This window comes from Gymnoscopelus microlampas (genome assembly GCF_963454915.1).
Source record: "Gymnoscopelus microlampas genome assembly, chromosome: 21".
NCBI lineage: Eukaryota > Metazoa > Chordata > Actinopteri > Myctophiformes > Myctophidae > Gymnoscopelus > Gymnoscopelus microlampas.
This window is the reverse complement of record NC_139958.1, coordinates 32,724,077-32,744,340: the sequence shown is the minus strand read 5'-3', so window position 1 is coordinate 32,744,340 and position 20,264 is coordinate 32,724,077. Positions and strand designations below refer to the sequence as shown.

The 20,264-nt window shown below is 39.7% G+C and overlaps 5 protein-coding genes across 5 annotated transcripts in view; 4 read left to right on the top strand and 1 right to left on the bottom strand.

The window, feature by feature from the left end:
• The window catches only part of LOC311037909 (uncharacterized protein), a gene marked incomplete at both ends in the record, with an annotated part of 166,608 nt that overhangs the window by 24,980 nt on the left and 121,364 nt on the right, over positions 1-20,264 (bottom strand). Inside the window, 3 exons of the mRNA XM_084047205.1 lie at positions 19,119-19,172; positions 19,282-19,326; positions 19,679-19,732. Coding sequence (XP_083903331.1) covers positions 19,119-19,172; positions 19,282-19,326; positions 19,679-19,732 — 153 coding nt within the window. The remainder of the gene's footprint in view (positions 1-19,118; positions 19,173-19,281; positions 19,327-19,678; positions 19,733-20,264) is intronic.
• LOC311037267 (E3 ubiquitin-protein ligase TRIM35-like) lies at positions 95-6,254 on the top strand (the record flags this gene model as incomplete). The annotated part of the gene is made up of 3 exons (XM_084046389.1): positions 95-133; positions 4,706-4,944; positions 5,095-6,254. The coding sequence occupies exons 1-3, from the start codon at positions 123-125 to the stop codon at positions 6,252-6,254; spliced, it is 1,410 nt and encodes a 469-aa protein (XP_083902515.1). The 5' UTR covers positions 95-122.
• On the top strand, positions 220-1,493 carry LOC311037268 (E3 ubiquitin-protein ligase TRIM35-like; the record flags this gene model as incomplete). Its single annotated transcript, XM_084046390.1, has 2 exons — positions 220-230; positions 314-1,493. The coding sequence occupies 2 exons, from the start codon at positions 220-222 to the stop codon at positions 1,491-1,493; spliced, it is 1,191 nt and encodes a 396-aa protein (XP_083902516.1).
• LOC311037030 (E3 ubiquitin-protein ligase TRIM35-like) lies at positions 9,475-11,086 on the top strand (the record flags this gene model as incomplete). The annotated part of the gene is made up of 2 exons (XM_084046079.1): positions 9,475-9,798; positions 9,925-11,086. 2 exons carry the CDS (start codon positions 9,475-9,477, stop codon positions 11,053-11,055), a joined length of 1,455 nt encoding a protein of 484 aa, XP_083902205.1. The 3' UTR covers positions 11,056-11,086.
• Positions 16,133-17,864, top strand: LOC311037029 (E3 ubiquitin-protein ligase TRIM35-like; the record flags this gene model as incomplete). The annotated part of the gene is made up of 1 exon (XM_084046078.1): positions 16,133-17,864. One exon carries the CDS (start codon positions 16,133-16,135, stop codon positions 17,714-17,716), a length of 1,584 nt encoding a protein of 527 aa, XP_083902204.1. The 3' UTR covers positions 17,717-17,864.

The window sequence follows — 20,264 nt, the reverse complement described above, 5'->3', positions numbered from 1 at the left end:
TTAGAACCAGGATTCAAAGTGAAAGTAAACTTCAGAGAACATTCTAGAGAATCGAGTGTTACCAAGACTGACTGGCTGATTCCCTGTCTTGAGAAGAGTTTGTGTATTCACTCAGAGACTAAATGGCTTCCAGGTCATCTTTTTCAGAAGAGGATTTTTCCTGTCCATTCGAGAAACGTCAGAGAGTTTCAACAGGGTCTGAGGTTCTCTGCAGCCTGCATGCTGAGAAGGTCAAACTCTTCTGTCTGGAAGATCAACAGCTAGTGTGTACGGTGTGTCTTTATTCAGACAAACACATCAACCACAGTTTCAGACCCATCAATGAAGCTGAGGTTCTCTGCAGCCTGCATGCTGAGAAATTTAAACTCTTCTGTCTGGAAGATCATGAGCCAGTGTGTTTTGTGTGTCCTCATTCAGACAAACACACCAACCACAGTTTCAGACCCATCGATGAAGCTGCCCTGTACTACAAGGAGGAAGTCCAGAAATCACTGAAGCACTTAGAGGAGAAACTGATGGTGTTTTATAAAGTTAGAACAAACTGTGACCAAGCAGCAGAACACATAAAGGTCCAGACCCAGAACACAGAGCGGAAGATTAAGGAACAGTTTAAGAAGTTTCATCAGTTTCTACAAGAGGAAGAGGAGGCTAGAATCACTGCACTGAGGAAGGAAGAGGAGAAGAAGAGTCAGATGATGAAGGAGAAGATTGAGGGTCTGAACAGAGAGATGTCATCTCTTTCAAATACAATCAAGGCCATAGAGAAGGAGCTGAGAGCTGAACACGTCTCGTTCCTGCAGAACTACAAGACGGTCAAGACCACAGTGGAACGAGTCAAGCTCACACTGCAGGACCCACATCTGGACTCAGGAGCACTGATAGATGTGGCCAAACACCTGGGCAACCTGGCCTTCAGAGTCTGGGACAAGATGAGGGACATCGTCTCCTACACTCCTGTGATTCTGGACCCCAACACTGCCCATCCAGTATACAGCCTGTCTGATGATCTGACTAGTGTGAGACATGGAGAGAGACAGGAGCTTCCTGACAACCCAGAGAGGTTTGACTGCTTGTACCATGTCCTGGGTTCTGAGGGCTTTAACTCCGGGACTCACAGCTGGGATATCGCGGTTGGAGAAAATAGATACTGGACATTAGGAGTGTTAGCAGAGTCTTACCAGAGGAAGAAGGGAGAAAGCCAGGATAAATGGTGCTGGAGAATAATGTTATATGATAGTGAATACAGTGCACACTGCAGACCAGGGTCAACCACTGTTCTCTCAGTGAAGCAGAAACCCTGGAGGATCAGAGTCCAACTGGACTGGAACAGAGGAAAGCTGTCCTTCTCAGATCCTGATACTAACACACACCTCCACACTTTCACACACTCTTTCACCGAGACACTCTTTCCGTTCATTCTTAATGCTGTTGATGGTAGGTCTGTGAAGGTGTTGCCAAGGAAGGTCAGTGTAACTCTGGAAGAGCACAGTTAGACATGAAGAGTGCCACATTGGTGTACTGATGCAGTTGTATATAGACGTTTGCTTTTTGTTGTTGACTATTGTCTGTCTTTCATTACAATTTCTAATGCTACCACAATGTCACAGGAGCCGAACAGAAATAATTTGTACTATGTTGTACCTGTACACAGACAATAAAGATCACCTTGAACGGTTTGTAGATTGATCATTATTATTTTAGTTGTTGTGTTGAAATATAGCATATTGTATATTTGGGGGGTAATGAATGTTTAGTTTGTATAAAAGTGTCATGTAACATTTAAAATGAACACCTTTTGTCTTGCAGCCCATTGCCTCTCCAATTAGGATTTAATTATATCAATCATACAAGTTGTTATGAAATACATAATCATATATATACACATTATGATGAACACTGGAAAAACAAGTTCAATAAGAGTTTCATATTCATTTATATATCTTTAAACTCCCTAATATTTAATTAGTCATTCAATCAGTACTGACTGCTGTACTGTGTACTTTGGGTTTGTTATGTGGTCATGATATCACATTCACAACATAACTGTTAGCTGGGTACACAACATCAACAAAACATTTCTAGTAAATAGCAATATTTATTTTCCCAAATGGTCTAACAATGTAATATAAGTTTTTAATGTTTAATGTAATTGAGGCCTATGTTGATACCATTAGGGGCAGCAATGGCTAAATGGGGAGAGAGGCTGTCTGGGAAACAAGGTCCCTGGTTCACACCCCAGCCCTGGTCTATGTGTCGAAGTGTCTCTGAGCAACACACAGTACACACTTAACCCCTAACCGCTCCTCAAGTGCTGCCTCTGTAGCTGCTCCTCATGGTTAGGATGGGTAAATAAATGCAGAGGACAAATTCCATGTTATGTGCAAATGTACTGTACACTGACAAAAAATACCTCAAAGGTGAAGGTTCCATATTTGTATTTGAATAATTTCATGATTTATTTATTTTTCTCCAGCAAATTATAATACTGATACAACCAACTGGTTTTGGTTGTAGCATTGCATTTAAATGCAAAGAGAGCTTAATACATTCCGTTGTATGAGACGGAGTTGTGTGCCGAAAATAGATATACAAGCTCACATGTTGCATTGTGTGTTGTTGTGAGCTTGAGGGTCTAATTTTTGCCAGGACAGAATATACTGTAGAAGTGTAGCCATGTGGAAAATATTTTCCCACTAAAACCACTAGATGGCACTGCACCATTTTAGGTGTCCTTAAAGTCCAACATACATCACAGGAAGTAGAGTCTTCTGTTTTCTACACCTGTCTATTCTGTTGTGGAAGCCATGTGGTGTTCAAGATACTGTGGGTAAATATACTTCATCTCTTCTTTTTGTACAAAATGATCAACACATACTGTATGCACTAAATTAATATGATTGCAATGTAATAATGTCACGGATGGGATTTATTTTTAGTCTTGTAGTTGGATGTTTACAGATTTCATTCACATGTTCTCATAACCAGAGTAACACAGGAGAGAACAGGGTTCTTTGGACATTTTAGTTTATTTTAGGATTTGTGGTCAGGACTGAATAGTGACCAAAAGTCCATGTGAAACATTGTCAACACAGACAAGTTTTTATTTTCTTTTTTATTGGCAACAATAAAATGTAATTGGAAATTATCAACATCTACACCATTCTCACATCTGGAGAGGAGTCAGTAATAAAGAACCCCAAATATAATTATGTGTCCATCACCAGACTACACAGGCTTTAGTGTAATTGTAGTGAATATGTTGTTCTAGTTCTCTCAATAGCTTACATGTTAACACTTTTTCCACAACCACATACTGTATGGAGATGCTAAGTGGGGAAAATTAAATATGTCCATTATTATTTGTATTGCACCGTTTTCTGAAATGTATTGCAGTAATTAAACTTACATGGACGGATACAGTTGTGTTAATTGTATCAAATGAGGCTCTGTAGCCTAATAGTTAAATAGACAAATTGGATGTCTTTGAAAATAAAGACTTTGAGAATCACTGTTCTATATCAATCAATAACAAACCATGATCTATATAGGCTGCTATAGCACAAGAATGAATTGAAGCATTTTCATTATCAATGCATTACCTATTCAAGTACTCAAATTAATGTCTTCTGATGTACAAAATGTTTTGTTTGTCTTTAGTCAGTGGATTTATAACAATCTAAAATGATGAGTCAAATGATATTAATCTATACCTTTCCTTTTTGTTATCAAAATATTCAACCCTAAACAGTTTTCCAGAATCAAGTCAATAGAATTTCAATCCAGAGTCAATGGCTCTTTGAGAATTAGAAACGTATGGTTCAATGAGTTTATGCTTGCATACAATAAAATGCATCTGTCAATTTGGTTCACTTTTGCATCTTAAAATATTTTGTAAACCAACAATTTATTGTGTATGTGATATATTTATGCAGTGGTGCCAGAGCATTACATATGCCTCAGTTTTATATTGTTCACATTTGTTTAGCATATATTGTTTGGTATGTCCTCATTATGACCATGTACTGTATATGCTATATAAGTGTGCATTTATTTCTCCAATTAATTCCAAACATAGAGCTACACTGATTGGCTACTTTGGTGTCACATGACATGTTCTTTCTCTTGGTTACATGTCATTCCATGTGTGGCTGCAAGCATTTGTGTTTAGTTTCAATCTAGATTGAAACTTCACAAAAAATCCTGTCACTTGCAGGATTTGATCACAAGAACAGTCCAGTGCAACCAGCCACCTTCACCCTGCCTGCTAGTTCACACACAAACATCAGTGCATAGATAGAGAGCTAGGTCCATAATACCTTTATAAAACATAAATCAACATACAAAAATGATCGGTTGGATAATTAGCCTACCACTCTGCATTAAATTCAGTGAACCGTCCTACAAAACAGCAAACACGACCCGACAGCATGAATTACAAAACATTTACATTTACACAAGCATAAAGTCCACTGTTCAGTGCAAAAGAAAGGTAATCATTTATTCATGTGTTTTTCCACAGCTACAGGACACAATACTGACCCAGAAAACGTGAACCTGCTCCTGTCACCTTGGGACAAGAACCACGATTGAAAAAGTGAAACTAAACTTCTGGGAACATTCTAGAGAAGGAAGTGTTACTACTGACTGGCTGAATCCCTGTCTTGAGCAGAGTTTGTGTATTCAATCAGAGACCAATGGCTTCCAGGTCATCTTTTTCAGAAGAGGATTTTTCCTGTCCATTCTGTCATGAAACATTTAAAGATCCTGTTATCCTGCCATGTAGCCACAGCTTCTGTAAAGCATGTCTGCAGGAATGGTGGAGACAGAAATCAACAAGGCAATGTCCATCTTGTAATAAAAGGTCTTCAATGGATGATCCACCCTGTAACCTGGCTCTGAAGAACCTGTGTGAGACATTCTTACAGGAGAAACTACAGGAGAAACGTCAGAGACTTACAACAGGGTCTGAGGTTCTCTGCAGCCTGCATGCTGAGAAATTTAAACTCTTCTGCCTGGAAGATCAACAGCCAGTGTGTGTTGTGTGTCTTCATTCAGACAAACACTCCAAACACAGTTTCAGACCCATCGATGAAGCTGAGGTTCTCTGCAGCCTGCATGCTGAGAAATTGAAACTCTTCTGTCTGGAAGATCATCAGCCAGTGTGTGTTGTGTGTCTTCATTCAGAAAAACACACCAACCACAGTTTCAGACCCATCGATGAAGCTGCCCTGGACTACAAGAAGGAAGTCCAGAAATCACTGAAGCGCTTACAGGAGAAACTGATGGTGTTAAATAAAGTTAAAACAAACTGTGACCAAGCAGCAGAACACATAAAGGTCCAGACCCAGAACACAGAGCGGAAGATTAAGGAACAGTTTAAGAAGTTTCATCAGTTTCTACAAGAGGAAGAGGAGGCTAGAATCACGGCACTGAGGAAGGAAGAGGAGAAGAAAAGTCAGATGATGAAGGAGAAGATTGAGGGTCTGAACAGAGAGATATCACCTCTTTCAAATACAGTCAAGGCCATAGAGGAGGAGCTGAGAGCTGAACACGTCTCGTTCCTGCAGAACTACAAGACGGTCAAGACCACAGTGGAACGAGTCAAGCTCACACTGCAGGACCCACAGCTGGACTCAGGAGCACTGATAGATGAGGTCAAACACCTGGGAAACCTGGCCTTCAGAGTCTGGGACAAGATGAGGGACATCATCTCCTACACTCCTGTGATTCTGGACCCAAACACTGCCCATCCAGTATACAGCCTGTCTGATGATCTGACTAGTGTGAGACATGGAAAGAGACAGGAGCTTCCTGACAACCCAGAGAGGTTTGACTGCTTGTACCATGTCCTGGGTTCTGAGGGCTTTAACTCCGGGACTCACAGCTGGGATATTGCAGTTGAAGAAAATGGAAACTGGACATTAGGAGTGTTAGCAGAGTCTTACCGGAGGAAGAAGGGAGAGACACTGGATAAATGCTGGAGAATAATGTTATGTAATAGTGAATACAGAGCACACTGCAAACCAGGGTCAACCACTGTTCTCTCAGTGAAGCAGAAACCCTGGAGGATCAGAGTCCAACTGGACTGGAACAGAGGAAAGCTGTCCTTCTCTGATCCTGACACTAACACACACCTCCACACTTTCACACACTCTTTCACTGAGCCACTTGTTCCATTCATTAATGCTGTCGATGGTAGGTCTGTGAAGGTGTTGTCAAGGAAGGTCAGTGTAACTCTGGAAGAGCACAGTTAGACATGATGAAGAGTGCCACATTGGTGTACTGCTGCAGATGTATATAGAAGGTTCCTTTTTGTTGTTGACCGTTGCTTTTTGTTGTTGACTTGTCTGTCTTTTATTATCATTTCTAATGCTGCCACAATGTCACAGGAGCCGAACAGAAATAATTTGTACCATTTTGTACCTGAACACAGACAATAAAGATCACCTTGAACGGTTTGTAGATTGGTCATTATTATTTTACTAGTTGTGTTGATATATAGCATATTGTATATTTGGGGGGTAATGAATGTTTAATTGCTTGTTTATTTTGTATAATCAGTGTCATATAACATTTAAAATTAACACCTTTTGTCTTGAAGCCCAGAGCCTCTCCCATTAGGATGAAATAATAATTTAATCAATCATATTTACTTTTATGAAAGATGTACAGTATATGACACATTATGATGAATACTACCAGCTCAATGGCCTTGTGGTTTGAGTGTCCACCCTGAGACTGGAAGGTCAGGGTTTGATTCCCGGGTCATACCAAAGACTCTAATAATGGGCCATACCAGCGTCATGTCCAGGGGATCATGTACTGTACTTGTACATCAAGCTCCCTCACGCTAGGGAAACAGGAGATAGGCCCATGCCTCAGGGTTCGCCAAGGCTTACCTACGATGAACACTAGAAAAACAGGTTCAATAACTGTTTCATATTAATTTACTGTTTATATCTTTAAATCTCCCTAATATTTAATGCTGTATCTGGAGAAAACAGCAATACCAAACAAAATACCATGAATACATCAATCAGTACTAACAGCTGTACTGTGTAGTTTGGGTACATTGTGTGGTCATGATATCACTACGTAATTGTTAGCTGGGTACACACAGCATCAACTACTACAATGATGAAAACATTTCCAGTAATAGCAATATCTTTTTTTCAAAATGGTCTATCAATGTAACAACATTTTTTAATGTTCAATTTGTTTGAGGCCTAGCCTATGTTGATGCCATTACCATTAGGGGCAGCAATAGCTAAATGGAAAGAGAGGCAGTCTGGGAAACAAGGTCCCCGGTTCACACCCCAGCCCTGAGGTGTCCCTGAGCAACACACTAAACCTCTAACTGCTCCCCATGCGCTAACCCCTGTAGCTGCTCCTCATAGTTAGGATGGGTAAATACATGCAGAGGACAAACTCCATATTATGTGCAAATGTACTGTACAGTGACAAAAAAATACTCCAAAGGAGTGGTGTCCATATTTGTATTTGAATAACTTCATGATTTATTTATTTTTCCCCAGCTAATTATAATACTGTTGTACAACCAACTGATTTTGGTTATGGCATTGCAAATAAAATGCAAAGAGAGCTTAATATATTCTGGTTGTATGAGACAGTGTTGTGCGCCGAAAATAGATATAGTAAGCTCACATCGTGTGTGTTGTGAGCTTGACGGTCTATTTTTTTCCAGGACAGAATATAGAAGTGTAGCCAGGTGGAAAATATGTTGCCCCTAAAACCACTAGATGGCACTGCACCATTTTAGGTGTCCCTAAAGTCCAACATACATCACAGGAAGTAGAGTCTTCTGTTTTCTACACCTGCCTATTCTGTTGTGGAAGCCATGTGGTGTTCAAGATACTGTAGGTAAATATACTTCATCTCTTCTTTTTGTACAAAATGATCAACACATATGCACTAAATGAATATGATTGCAATATGTAATAATGTCACTGATGGGATTTCTTTTTAGTCTTGTTGTTGGATGTTTACAGATTTCATTCACATGTTCTCATAGCCAGAGTAACACAGGAGAGAACAGGGTTCTTTGGACATTTTAGTTTATTTTAGGATTTGTGGTCAGGACTGAATAGCAACCAAAAGTCCATGTGAAACATTGTCAACACAGACAAGTTTTTCTTTTCTTTTTATTGGCAACACTAAAATGTAATTGGAAATTCTAAAAATGTACACTATTCTCACATCTGGAGAGGAGTCGGTAATAAAGAACCCCAAATACAATTTTGTGTCCTGTGTTCATATCACCAGTCTACACAGGCTTTAGTGTAATTGTAGTGAATATTATGTTGTTCTAGCTCAACACTTGTTAACACTTTTTCCACAACCACATAATGTATGGAGATTCAAAGTGGAGAAAATTAAATGTGTCCATTATTATTTGTATTGCACCGTTGTAATTAAACGTAAATGGACGGATACAGTTGTGTTAATTGTATAAAATGGAGGATCCGTAGCCTAATAGTTAAATTGGATGTCCTTGTACATAAAGACTTTGAGAATCACTGTTCTATATCAATCAATAACAAACCATGGTCCATAGGCTGCTATAGCACATGAATGAATTGAAGCATTTTCATTATCAATGCATTACCTATTCAAGTACTCAAATGAATGTCTTCTGATGTACAACATTTTGTGTTTGTCTTTAGTCTTACCGTATCAAAATATTCAACCTCAAACAGTTTTCCAAAATCAAGTCAATAGAATTGCAATCCAGAGTCAATGGCTCTTTGAGATTTAGAAACTTATGGTTCAATGAGTTAATGCTTGCATACAATAAAATGCATCTGTCAATTTGGTTCACTTTTGCATCTTAAAATATTTTCTAAACCAACAATTTATTGTGTGTGTGATATGCAGTGGTGCCAGAGCATTACATATGCCTCAGTTTTATATTGTTCACATTTGTTTAGCATATATTGTTTGGTATGTCCTCATTATGACCATGGATATGCTATAAAAGTGTGATTTTCTTTTCTCCAATTAATTCCACACATAGAGCTACACTGATTGGCTAGTTCACACACAAACATCAGTGCATATAGAGAGCTAGGTCCATAATACCGTTATAAAACATAAATCAACATACAAAAATGGATAATTAGCCTACTGCTCTGAATTACATTTAGTGAACTGGCCTACAAAACAGCAAACGCGACCCGACAGCATGAATTACAAAACATTTACATTTACACAAGCATAAAGTCTACTGTTCAGTGCAAAAGAAAGGTCAAATAATGTCTTCATCTGTGTTTTTCCACAGCTACAGGACAATACTGACCCAGAAAACTTGAACCTGCTGCTGTCACCTTGGGACTTGAACAAGAACCACGATTGAAAAAGTTAAACTAAACTTCTTGAAACATTCTAGAGAAGGGAGTGTTACCACGACTTTGAATACACACTCAGCTCAAGACAGGGAATCAGCAGTCAGAGACTATGGCTTCCAGGTCATCTTTTTCAGAAGAGGATTTTTCCTGTCCATTCTGTCATGAAACATTTAAAGATCCTGTTCTCTTGCCATGTAGCCACAGCTTCTGTCAATCCTGTCTGCAGGAATGGTGGAGACAGAGATCAACAAGGCAATGTCCATCTTGTAATAAAAGGTCTTCAATGGATGATCCACCCTGTAACCTGGCTCTGAAGAACCTGTGTGAGACATTCTTACAGGAAAAACGTCAGAGAGTTACAACAGGGTCTGAGGTTCTCTGCAGCCTGCATGCTGAGAGATTCAAACTCTTCTGTCTGGAAGATGAACAGCTAGTGTGTGTTGTGTGTCTTCATTCAGACAAACACATCAACCACAGTTTCAGACCCATCGATGAAGCTGAGGTTCTCTGCAGCCTGCATGCGGAGAAATTCAAACTCTTCTGTCTGGAAGATCATGAGCCAGTCTGTGTTGTGTGTCTTCATTCAGAAAAACACACCAACCACAGTTTCAGACCCATCGATGAAGCTGCCCTGCATCACAAGGAGGAAGTCCAGAAATCACTGAAGTGCTTACAGGAGAAACTGATGATGTTCAATAAAGTTAAAACAAACTGTGACCAAGCAGCAGAACACATAAAGGTCCAGACCCAGAACACAGAGCGTAAGATTAAGGAACAGTTTAAGAAGTTTCATCAGTTTCTGCAAGAGGAAGAGGAGGCTAGAATCACGGCACTGAGGAAGGAAGAGGAGAAGAAGAGTCAGATGATGAAGGAGAAGATTGAGGGTCTGAACAGAGAGATGTCATCTCTTTCAAATACAGTCAAGGCCATAGAGGAGGAGCTGAGAGCTGAACACGTCTCATTCTTGCAGAACTACAAGACGGTCAAGAACACAGTGGAAAGACTCAAGCTCACACTGCAGGACCCACAGCTGGACTCAGGAGCACTGATAGATGTGACCAAACACCTGGGCAACCTGGCCTTCAGAGTCTGGGACAAGATGAGGGACATCGTCTCGTACACTCCTGTGATTCTGGACCCCAACACTGCCCATCCAGTATACAGCCTGTCTGATGACCTGACTACTGTGAGACATGGAGAGAGACAGGAGCTTCCTGACAACCCAGAGAGGTTTGACTGCTTGTACCATGTCCTGGGTTCTGAGGGCTTTAACTCCGGGACTCACAGCTGGGATATTGCGGTTGGAGAAAATGGATGCTGGACATTAGGAGTGTTAGCAGAGTCTTACCGGAGGAAAAACGGAGAGACACAGGATAAATGCTGGAGAATAATGTTATGTGGTAGCGAATACAGAGCACACTGCCAGTTACACAGACCAGGGTCTGCAGTGAGAGAGTCTTACAGAACCACTGTTCTCTCAGTGAAGCAGAAACCCTGGAGGATCAGAGTCCAACTGGACTGGAACAGAGGAAAGCTGTCCTTCTCAGATCCCGATACCAACACACACCTCCACACTTTCACACACTCTTTCACTGAGACACTCTTTCCATTCATTCTTAATGCTATCGATGGTACGTCTGTGAAGGTGTTGCCAAAGAAGGTCAGTGTAACTCTGGAAGAGCACAGTTAGACATGATGAAGAGTGCCACATTGGTGTACTGCTGCAGTTGTATATAGTTTACTTTTTGTTGTCGACTATTGTTTGTCTTTTATTACTATTTCGCTGCCACAATGTCACAGGAGTTAAACAGAAATAATTTGTACTATTTTATACCTGAACAAAGACAATAAAGATCACCTTGAACGGTTTGTAGATTGATCATTATTATTTTAGTAGTTGTGTTGATATATAGAACATTGTATATTTGGGGGGTAAATATGAATGTTTAATTGCTTGTTTATTTTGTATAATAAGTGTCATGTAGCATTTAAAATGAACTCCTTTTGTCTTGAAGCCCATTGCCTCTCCCATTAGGATTTAATTATATCAATCATATGAGCTTTTATGAAAGACATAATCATATATTGTATAGTAAATACATTATGATGAACATTGGAAAAACAAGTTCAATAAGAGTTTCATATTAATTTATAAATCTTTAAAACTCCCTAATATTTGATGCAGTATCTGGAGAAAGTCGCAATACAATTACCAAACAAAATACCATGAATAAATCAATCAGTACTGACTGCTGTACTGTGTACTTTGGGTTCGTTGTGTGGTCATGATATCACATTCACAACATAACTGTTAGCTTGGTACAAACAACAGCAACAAAACATTTCTAGTAATAGCAATATTTATTTTTCCAAATGGTCTATCAATGTAGAATATTGTTTCTATATGAATCAGCATGGACAAGAATGGACAATTATTTCCAGTGGTGTAAAGTGACTAGAAGTACATTTACTCAAGTACTATACTTAAGTACAATTTTGAGATACTTTTACTTTACTGGAGTATTTCCAATTGTCTACTTTTACTTCTACTCCACTACATCTCATAGGCAAATATTGTACTATTACTCCACTATAATTATTTGAAAACTTTAGTAACTGGTTACTTTGCAGGTATACATTACTACATTATAAAACATACATTAACCACTTTAGCCCTATTTTATACCTAGGCTATTTGAAAATAGCAGATCTACAAGCTCACAATGCCGACACGTTTTGAGCTTGTAGATCTGTTATTTTCACATTTTACTACTTTTATTTTTGGTACTTTTTGATACCAATGCTTTTGTACTTTTACTCAAGTACATTTTGAATTCCGGACTTTTACTTGTAACAGAGTACTTCTACGTTGCAGTATTGATACTTTTACTTAGGTAAAACATTTCAGTACTTTTTCCACCACTGATTATTTCTTGGTTGAATCCCAGTGTTCTTAGTAACACTACACCAGTGGTTCTCAAACTTTTTCATGTCAAGGACCCCCAAATTGACACTTATTAGTCCACGGACCCCCATTTGAAAAGATATCCCAAGGACCTCCGTAAGAGAAGATTTTCACGGCTCTAGCAGTGATTTTCAACCATTTTAATTTTCCCAGTTTGACATGCATTTGGCGACCCCCATTTAATGACATCTCTATCTCTGGGACCCCAATTCATATTGTAAAATCAATGTTAATGTAACTCTGAGAGTGTACAAATGGAACCAAATGGACCCGTCAGGGTCCATTTGGTTCCATTTGTACACTCTCAGAGTTACAGACCCATAAGGGCCCATTTGGTTCCTAACTATCCATCATTTAGCTGGGGACCCCCTGGAACTCCCTGAAGGACCCATGGGTGATCCCGGACCACACTTTGAGAACCAACGCACTACACACTACACACACACACACACACACACACACACACACACACACACACACACACACACACACACACACACACACACACACACACACACACACACACACACACACACACACACACACACACACACACACACTAGCGTTGCCGCCACTAGGGGGCAGTGTGGCGGTTCTTTCTCAGAGACTCACATATTGAATGGACTGACGTTGCTGCTTCCTCATTCTGCTGAGGAAGGCTGACTGGAAAGAGCGTCTCATGTCTTTCATTCCTGTTTCAACAGGTTGGTACAACACTAAAGTGTCACAAACTGCATACAGTTGTTGGTGAAGTTATTGTTTTCATTTGAGATCGATTTTTGTATGAAGTTGCGTGTCAATTTGAGTGGTTTTGGGACCTAGTCCAAACTGTTGTTTTCATGTACTCCTAAAATGGTGGATCTGTACTGTTTGTTTTGTGACATGAAGGCAGACTTTCGTTTTTGGGCTTCAGATCAGGGTTGGAAAAAGTACTCAGATATTTAACTTAAGTAAAAGTATCAATACTGCAATACAGAAATACTCCCGTTACAAGTAAAAGTCCGGAATTCAAAATGTACTTGAGTAAAAGTACAGAAGTATTGGTATCAAAATGTACTTAAAGTACCAAAAGTGAAAGTACTAAAATGTTTAGAAAATAGCAGATCTACAAGCTCACAAGGCGTCACATGGCGTTGAGCTTGTAGATCTGCTATTTTCAAATAGCCTAGGTATAAAATATAGGGCTAAAGTGGTTAATGTATGTTTTATAATATAATAATTGATAATTGCAAAGTAACTAACTAAAGTTTTCAAATAATTGTAATGGAGTAAAAGTACAATATTTGCCTCCGAGATGTAGTGGAGTAAAAGTACTGACAATTAGAAATACTCCAGTAAAGTACAAACACCTCAAAATTGTACTTAAAGGGATATTTCACTTTTTTTAAAAAGTGGATAATTTTGCCCTTCTAATACGTGAGGGGGGCGTGTTTTTTCGATATATTTTTTTCATTTATTATTATTATTATTTTTTTTTTAATTTTCCAAAAAAATAAAACAAATATAAAAAAAGTAATTGAAAAAACACGTCTCCTCACGTATTCGAAGGACACTATCAGTCACCAGAACCAAGGAAGGTTGTTTCTGATTATTAATCTAACACAGTTAAACTTAGGTTTGAAGTTATAATGGGTTTGTATAGGAAGGGGGGCGTGTCAGATAAAATGAATATCAAACAACTAAATACTGAATTAAGCAACTTAAAAACTGTCCAGGGTGCTCCCAAAAGCCTGAGTAGACGATAAAATGACCCAAAACATTTTTGAAAGTGAAATATCCCTTTAAGTACAGTACTTGAGTACATTCATGTACTGTACTGTACTGTACTTAGTTACTTTACACCACTGCTCTAGATCATTCCATGTTTGTCTTTAGATTAGTTCAGAAGTGTTAGAACGATTGTTGTTTAACAGTATTATTGAATTAAAACGTTTTTTTTGTATATTTTAATGCACTTTAAGCACATTAGACAAACGTTTTTTCCAAAGCCTAATTATTTGAACTCAGTCATGCATGCACTACTAATACTTAGCTGATGCCTAGAACCTGATATTTGTAGCAAGGTGCTAGTTTATGTCCATATAGTGTGCACTAGTGTCTATGACAGACATTTAAAGGAGCATTCCCTGTATTTTTCAGTGTTTTGGTTAAAACAGATGCAACTGAATGTGGTTATTATAACTAAATGTGAATCATATTGAAATGTATTATTTTAATGAAAAGAAAATAATATTGTGACTATGTAAAAGTTGATCGATGAGAAAAAGAAAAGAAACAAGATAAAGAGAAAAGTAATACAGGCTGTGAATTAATACACTATGCCTGGATTCTGCTGAGGAAGGCTGACTGGAGAAAGATCGTCAAGTGTCTCATTTCTTTAATTCCTGTTATAACAGGGCCTTAACGAGGGCTTTCCAGCTGCAAACGTATCTGCATATGGGTCTTAGATCTGAGAACATTAACACTTTTTCCACAACCACATAATGTATGGAGATGCTAAGTGGAGAAAATTAAATATGTCCATTATTATTTGTATACTGTTTTCTGAAATATACTGTCTGCAGTAATTAAACTTACATTGACAGATACAGTTGTGTTAATTGTATCAAATGAGGCTCCGTAGCCTAATAGCCAAATTGGATGTCCTTGAAAATAAAGAGTTTGAGAATGACTGTTCTGTATCAATCTATAGACCCCTTAACAGACGACGTCACACTGATAAGAACCAGTATGCGCGCAATGAAACCCATTCTGTCAGGTCTCGCTAGGACGCGCCTCACTAGCCAACACACAAGAGGGGGTTGGGGTGTGCTGAAACCAGCGCACCCCAAAACAACAGGTTGCGTGAAACAATCACCTGTGCGTCCAGTCTCAATGTTAGTAAACAAATAATTGGTCTATGACTAACCATGATCTATAGGCTGCTATAGCACATGAATGAATTGAAGCATTTTCATTATCAATGCATTACTAGGGGCGGCAGTGCCTCAGGGGTAGAGGGGCCGGATGGAAGCTGTGAGGTTTCCAGTTCGATCCCAGGCTCCCCCAGAAGAGTTAGTGTCGGAGTGTCCTTGAGCGAGACGCTGAACCCCTAAATGCTCCTGATGAGCGGGATGGTGCCTTGCACGGTTTCCTCCTTAATCGGTGTATGAATGTGTGTGTGAATGGTTGAATGAAATGCACAATCTATGTAAAGCGCTTTGGATAAAAGCGATATATAAATGCACCATGGATATGCTATGAAAGTGTGATTTCTTTCTGTGATTACATGTCATTCCAAGTGTGGCTGCAAGAATTTGTGTAAAGTTTCAATCTAGATTTATCAATGGATATTGAAGAGTCACCTGCAGGATTTGATCATAACAGTCCAGTGCAGCCAGCCACCTTCACCCTGCCTGCGTTCACACACAAACATCAGTGCATAGATAGAGAGCTAGGTCCATAATACCTTTTTTAAAACATAAATCAATATACAAAAATTGATCTGAATTAAATTCAGTTAACTGGCCTACAAAACAGCAAACACGACCCGACAGCATGAATTACAAAACATTAAGTCCACAATTCAGTGCAAAAGAAAGGTCAAATAATGTTGTCTCTGTTTTTTTCCTACAGCTCCAGGACACAATGCTGACCCAGAAAACATGAACCTGCTTGCTGTCACCTTGGAACTTAAACAAGAACCACAATAGAAAAAGTGAAAGTAAACTTCAGGGAACATTCTAGAGAAGGAAGTGTTACCACGACTGACTTTGCTTATTTCCTGTTTTGAGCAGAGTTTGTTTATTCACTCAGAGGCTAAATGGCTTCCAGGTCATCTTTTTCAGAAGAGGATTTTTCCTGTCCCTTCTGTCATGAAACATTTAAAGATCCTGTTCTCCTGCCATGTAGCCACAGCTTCTGTAAAGCCTGTCTGCAGGAATGGTGGAGACAGAAATCAACAAGGCAATGTCCATCTTGTAATAAAAGGTCTTCAATGGATGATCCACCCTGTAACCTGGCTCTGAAGAACCTGTGTGAGACATTCTTACAGGAGAAGCTACAGGAGAAACGTCAGAGAGTTTCAACAGTGTCTGAGGTTGTCTGCAGTCTTCATGCTGAGAAATTCAAACTCTTCTGTGTAGAAGATCAACAGCCAGTGTGTGTTGTGTGTCTTCATTCAGACAAACACTCCAACCACAGTTTCAGACCCATCGATGAAGCTGAGGTTCTCTGCAGCCTGCATAATGAGAAATTGAAACTCTTCTGTCTGGAAGATAATCAGCCAGTGTGTGTCGTGTGTCTTCATTCACAAAGACACACCAACCACAGTTTCAAACCCATCGATGAAGCTGCCCTCGACCACAAGGAGGAAGTCCAGAAATCACTGAAGCGCTTATATAAAAAACTGATGGCGTTAAATAAAGTTAAAACAAACTGTGACCAAGCAGCAGAACACATAAAGGTCCAGACCCAGAAAACAGAGCGGAAGATTAAGGAACAGTTTAAGAAGTTTCATCAGTTTCTACTAGAGGAAGAGGAGGCTAGAATCACTGCACTGAGGGAGGAAGAGGAGAAGAAGAGTCAGATGATGCAGGAGAAGATTGAGGGTCTGAACAGAGAGATATCACCTCTTTCAAATACAGTCAAGGCCATAGAGGAGGAGCTGAGAGCTGAACACGTTTCGTTCCTCCAGAACTACAAGACGGTCAAGACCACAGTGGAACAAGTCAAGCTCACACTGCATAACCCACAGCTGGACTCACACGCGCTGATAGATGTGACCAAACACCTGGGCAACCTGGCCTTCAGCGTCTGGGACAAGATGAAGGACATCGTCTCCTACACTCCTGTGATTCTGGACCCCAACACTGCCCATCCAGTATACAGACTGTCTGATGATCTGACTACTGTGAGACATGGAGAGAGACAGGAGCTTCCTGACAACCCAGAGAGGTTTGACTGCTTGTACCATGTCCTGGGTTCTGAGGGCTTTAACTCCGGGACTCACAGCTGGGATATTGCGGTTGGAGAAAATGGATACTGGACATTAGGAGTGTTAGCAGAGTCTTACCAGAGGAAGACAGGAACACAGGGTAAATGCTGGAGAATAATGTTATGTGATAGTGAATACAAAGCACACTGCCAGGCACCCAAACCAGTGTCTGCAGTGAGAGAAATAACCACCGTTCTCTCAGTGAAGCAGAAACCCTGGAGGATCAGAGTCCAACTGGACTGGAACGGAGGAAAGCTGTCCTTCTCTGATCCTGACACTAACACACACCTCCACACTTTCACACACTCTTTCACTGAGACGCTCTTTCCATTCATTCTTAATGCTGTTGATGGTAGGTCTGTGAAGGTGTTGCCAAGGAAGGTTAGTGTAACTCTGGAAGACCAAAGTTAGACATTACGAAGTGTTTCACATTGGTGTACTGCTGCAGTTGTATATAGAAGGTTCCTTTTTTGTTTTTTACTATGTTTGTCTTTTACTATTTCTAATGCTTGCCACAATGTCACAGGAGCTGAACAAAAATAATTTGTACTATTTCGTACCTGTACACAGACAATAAAGATCAACATGAACGGTTTGTAGATTGATCATTATTATTTTAGTAGTTATGTCGATAAATAGAATATGTTTGGGGGTAAAGATTCATGTTTCATTGCTTGTTTATTTTGTATAATCACCTTTTTGTCTTGACCAGAGCCTCTTCTATGAGGATATATAATGATTATACCATTAATCATATGAACTTTTATGAAAGACATAGTTGACACCTTATGATGAACACTGAAAAACAAGTCCAATAAGAGTTTCATATTCATATATCATTAAATCTCCATAATATTTAATACTATATATATTCCTCTGGAGAAAACGGGAACAGAGCAAAACATTTCCAGTAATGACAATAATACTACAATTTCCAAAGGGTCTATCAATGTAAAGTGATTCATTGATGTTTAATTTAATTAAGGCCTATGTTTTTATTCCCATTACCATTGAATGGGGAGTCTTGTTGAAAGGCTGATGCTAACCAGCCACCTCTGTGGCTTGGTTCCTCCGACACAGTCAAGTAGATATTTCAAATGCATTCATAGTAGAGAGTGGCAAGATGGTACAAGTGAGTGTGGGGATGACATAATAGGCAAGTACTCACACACAGCTCAGAGCCCAAGCCCACTTAGTTTGGACTCCAAGGCTAGGTGTGACTTCCTAAATCAACCCTCACCACAGGCTGTCTGAGAAACAGTCCCTGGTCCTATGTGTCCCTGAGCAACATCTTAACCCCGAACTGCTCCCCGAGTGCTGTCCCTGTAGCTGCTGCTACATTCATTTTTCCCCCAATTTTGTTTAAAGCATTGCAAATAAAACGCAAAGGGTGCTTCAATTGTGTCACGTTATCTGTGATGTACTATATGTGTATAAGAGGGGTATTTGTCACCGACTCATACAGGTACAAGCAGTGAAATGTTGGTGTGACAAATAGCTGATCTAAAAGCTTGCAACGCGTTGTGAGCTTGTAGATCGTCAATTTTCACTATTTTGTACGCCACCTTTGTAAGACAAGTATAATAATACAGGGTTAAGTGGTTAATCAGACTAATCAATTTAGTCGATATGTTGATTCGTTGATATAAGAGTAAGAGAAAATATTGTTTTCGTTCTTCTCGATTACTAAATTAGCCTACGGTTATTGGTTCTAAATGTTGACTTCAATATATTTGTGGTAAATGGCTCGGCCCTAAGGAGGACCTACTGTGATGTTACTGTTAGTGTTTGAACAGAATGTAGAAGGACCTACTCTGTCGCCTTTAATTCCAGGATCTCCTTTGTCCCCATCTGGTCCTCTGTTACCCTGTGCAAACCAGAAAGGACATAGTTAAAACAAAACCAAAATAAAAAGAGGTTAAATCCAATGAGGTGATTATCTGCGAATGATTCATATGAAAACACATTACACTTACATTTACGCCAGGAAAACCCACTGGGCCCTGCCTCCCCGGCACACCCTGAAATCAATGGCAAAAAAGGACAGAAACTATTTCAACACAGGAACGATGATGATTAAGGAGTTGTGTTAAAATACAATTCATTGATCATTAAGGTTCCATCGTGTGCACAGCAGGTACATACTGTAAGAGAATAACTTATTTTTGTTTGGCTTCCTTCAGACAATGTAGCAGCATGGGTAATTTTAGTCAAGAAAAAAAGAAAGAGAAAGAGAGAAAAAACAAAAAAGCATACGTTTGGACCTCAACTGTGTGTGAGCAGTTTTTCTTCCTTTCTTAAGTGTGTATACAGTATGTGTGGGCCTGGGTACTTCATATCATTGTCTTCCTTGGAGACAATGCTAAAACTCACCATTGGCCCCTCAAACCCGGGCTCCCCTCGGCCACCCATAGGCCCAGCAGGTCCCTGATTGGAGAAAAGGGCCAGAGGAAACAAGAAGCAATTAAGAGAGACAGAATGATCTATTCTGGGATCGTCACTCACTCACTCACTCACTATGACCTGCCTTTGGATCTTAGTAATACAAAGTTACAGCTGGACTCTTGACCTTGCAGATTGACTTTGTCTTAAGAACTAATCAGAGAGTCACAGTGTCAAAGGTTCATCCTTTGACACAGGAACCTCAGGAATGCTGCCTCCCTTTTGCATGCGGTGCAACTGATCTCTCAGATGGATTTTGAAAGGGCATGCCTGTGAGATGTACAGTACTGAATGGTTCATTAGTTAAGTGGTTCTCAACCTTTATCCTTGGAGCGCCCCCCCCCTTTACGTCTGACAAGGGCTGAGACCCCGCACACGTGCGCTCACACACACTATATACTTCTCGTATGACAAATAACGTATCTACAAGCTCAGTAGCTTTTTGGCAAATTTTCACAAATTATGACAATAATGACATGCCCAAAATAGGGATGCCAGGTTGGAATTTCTATGAAAG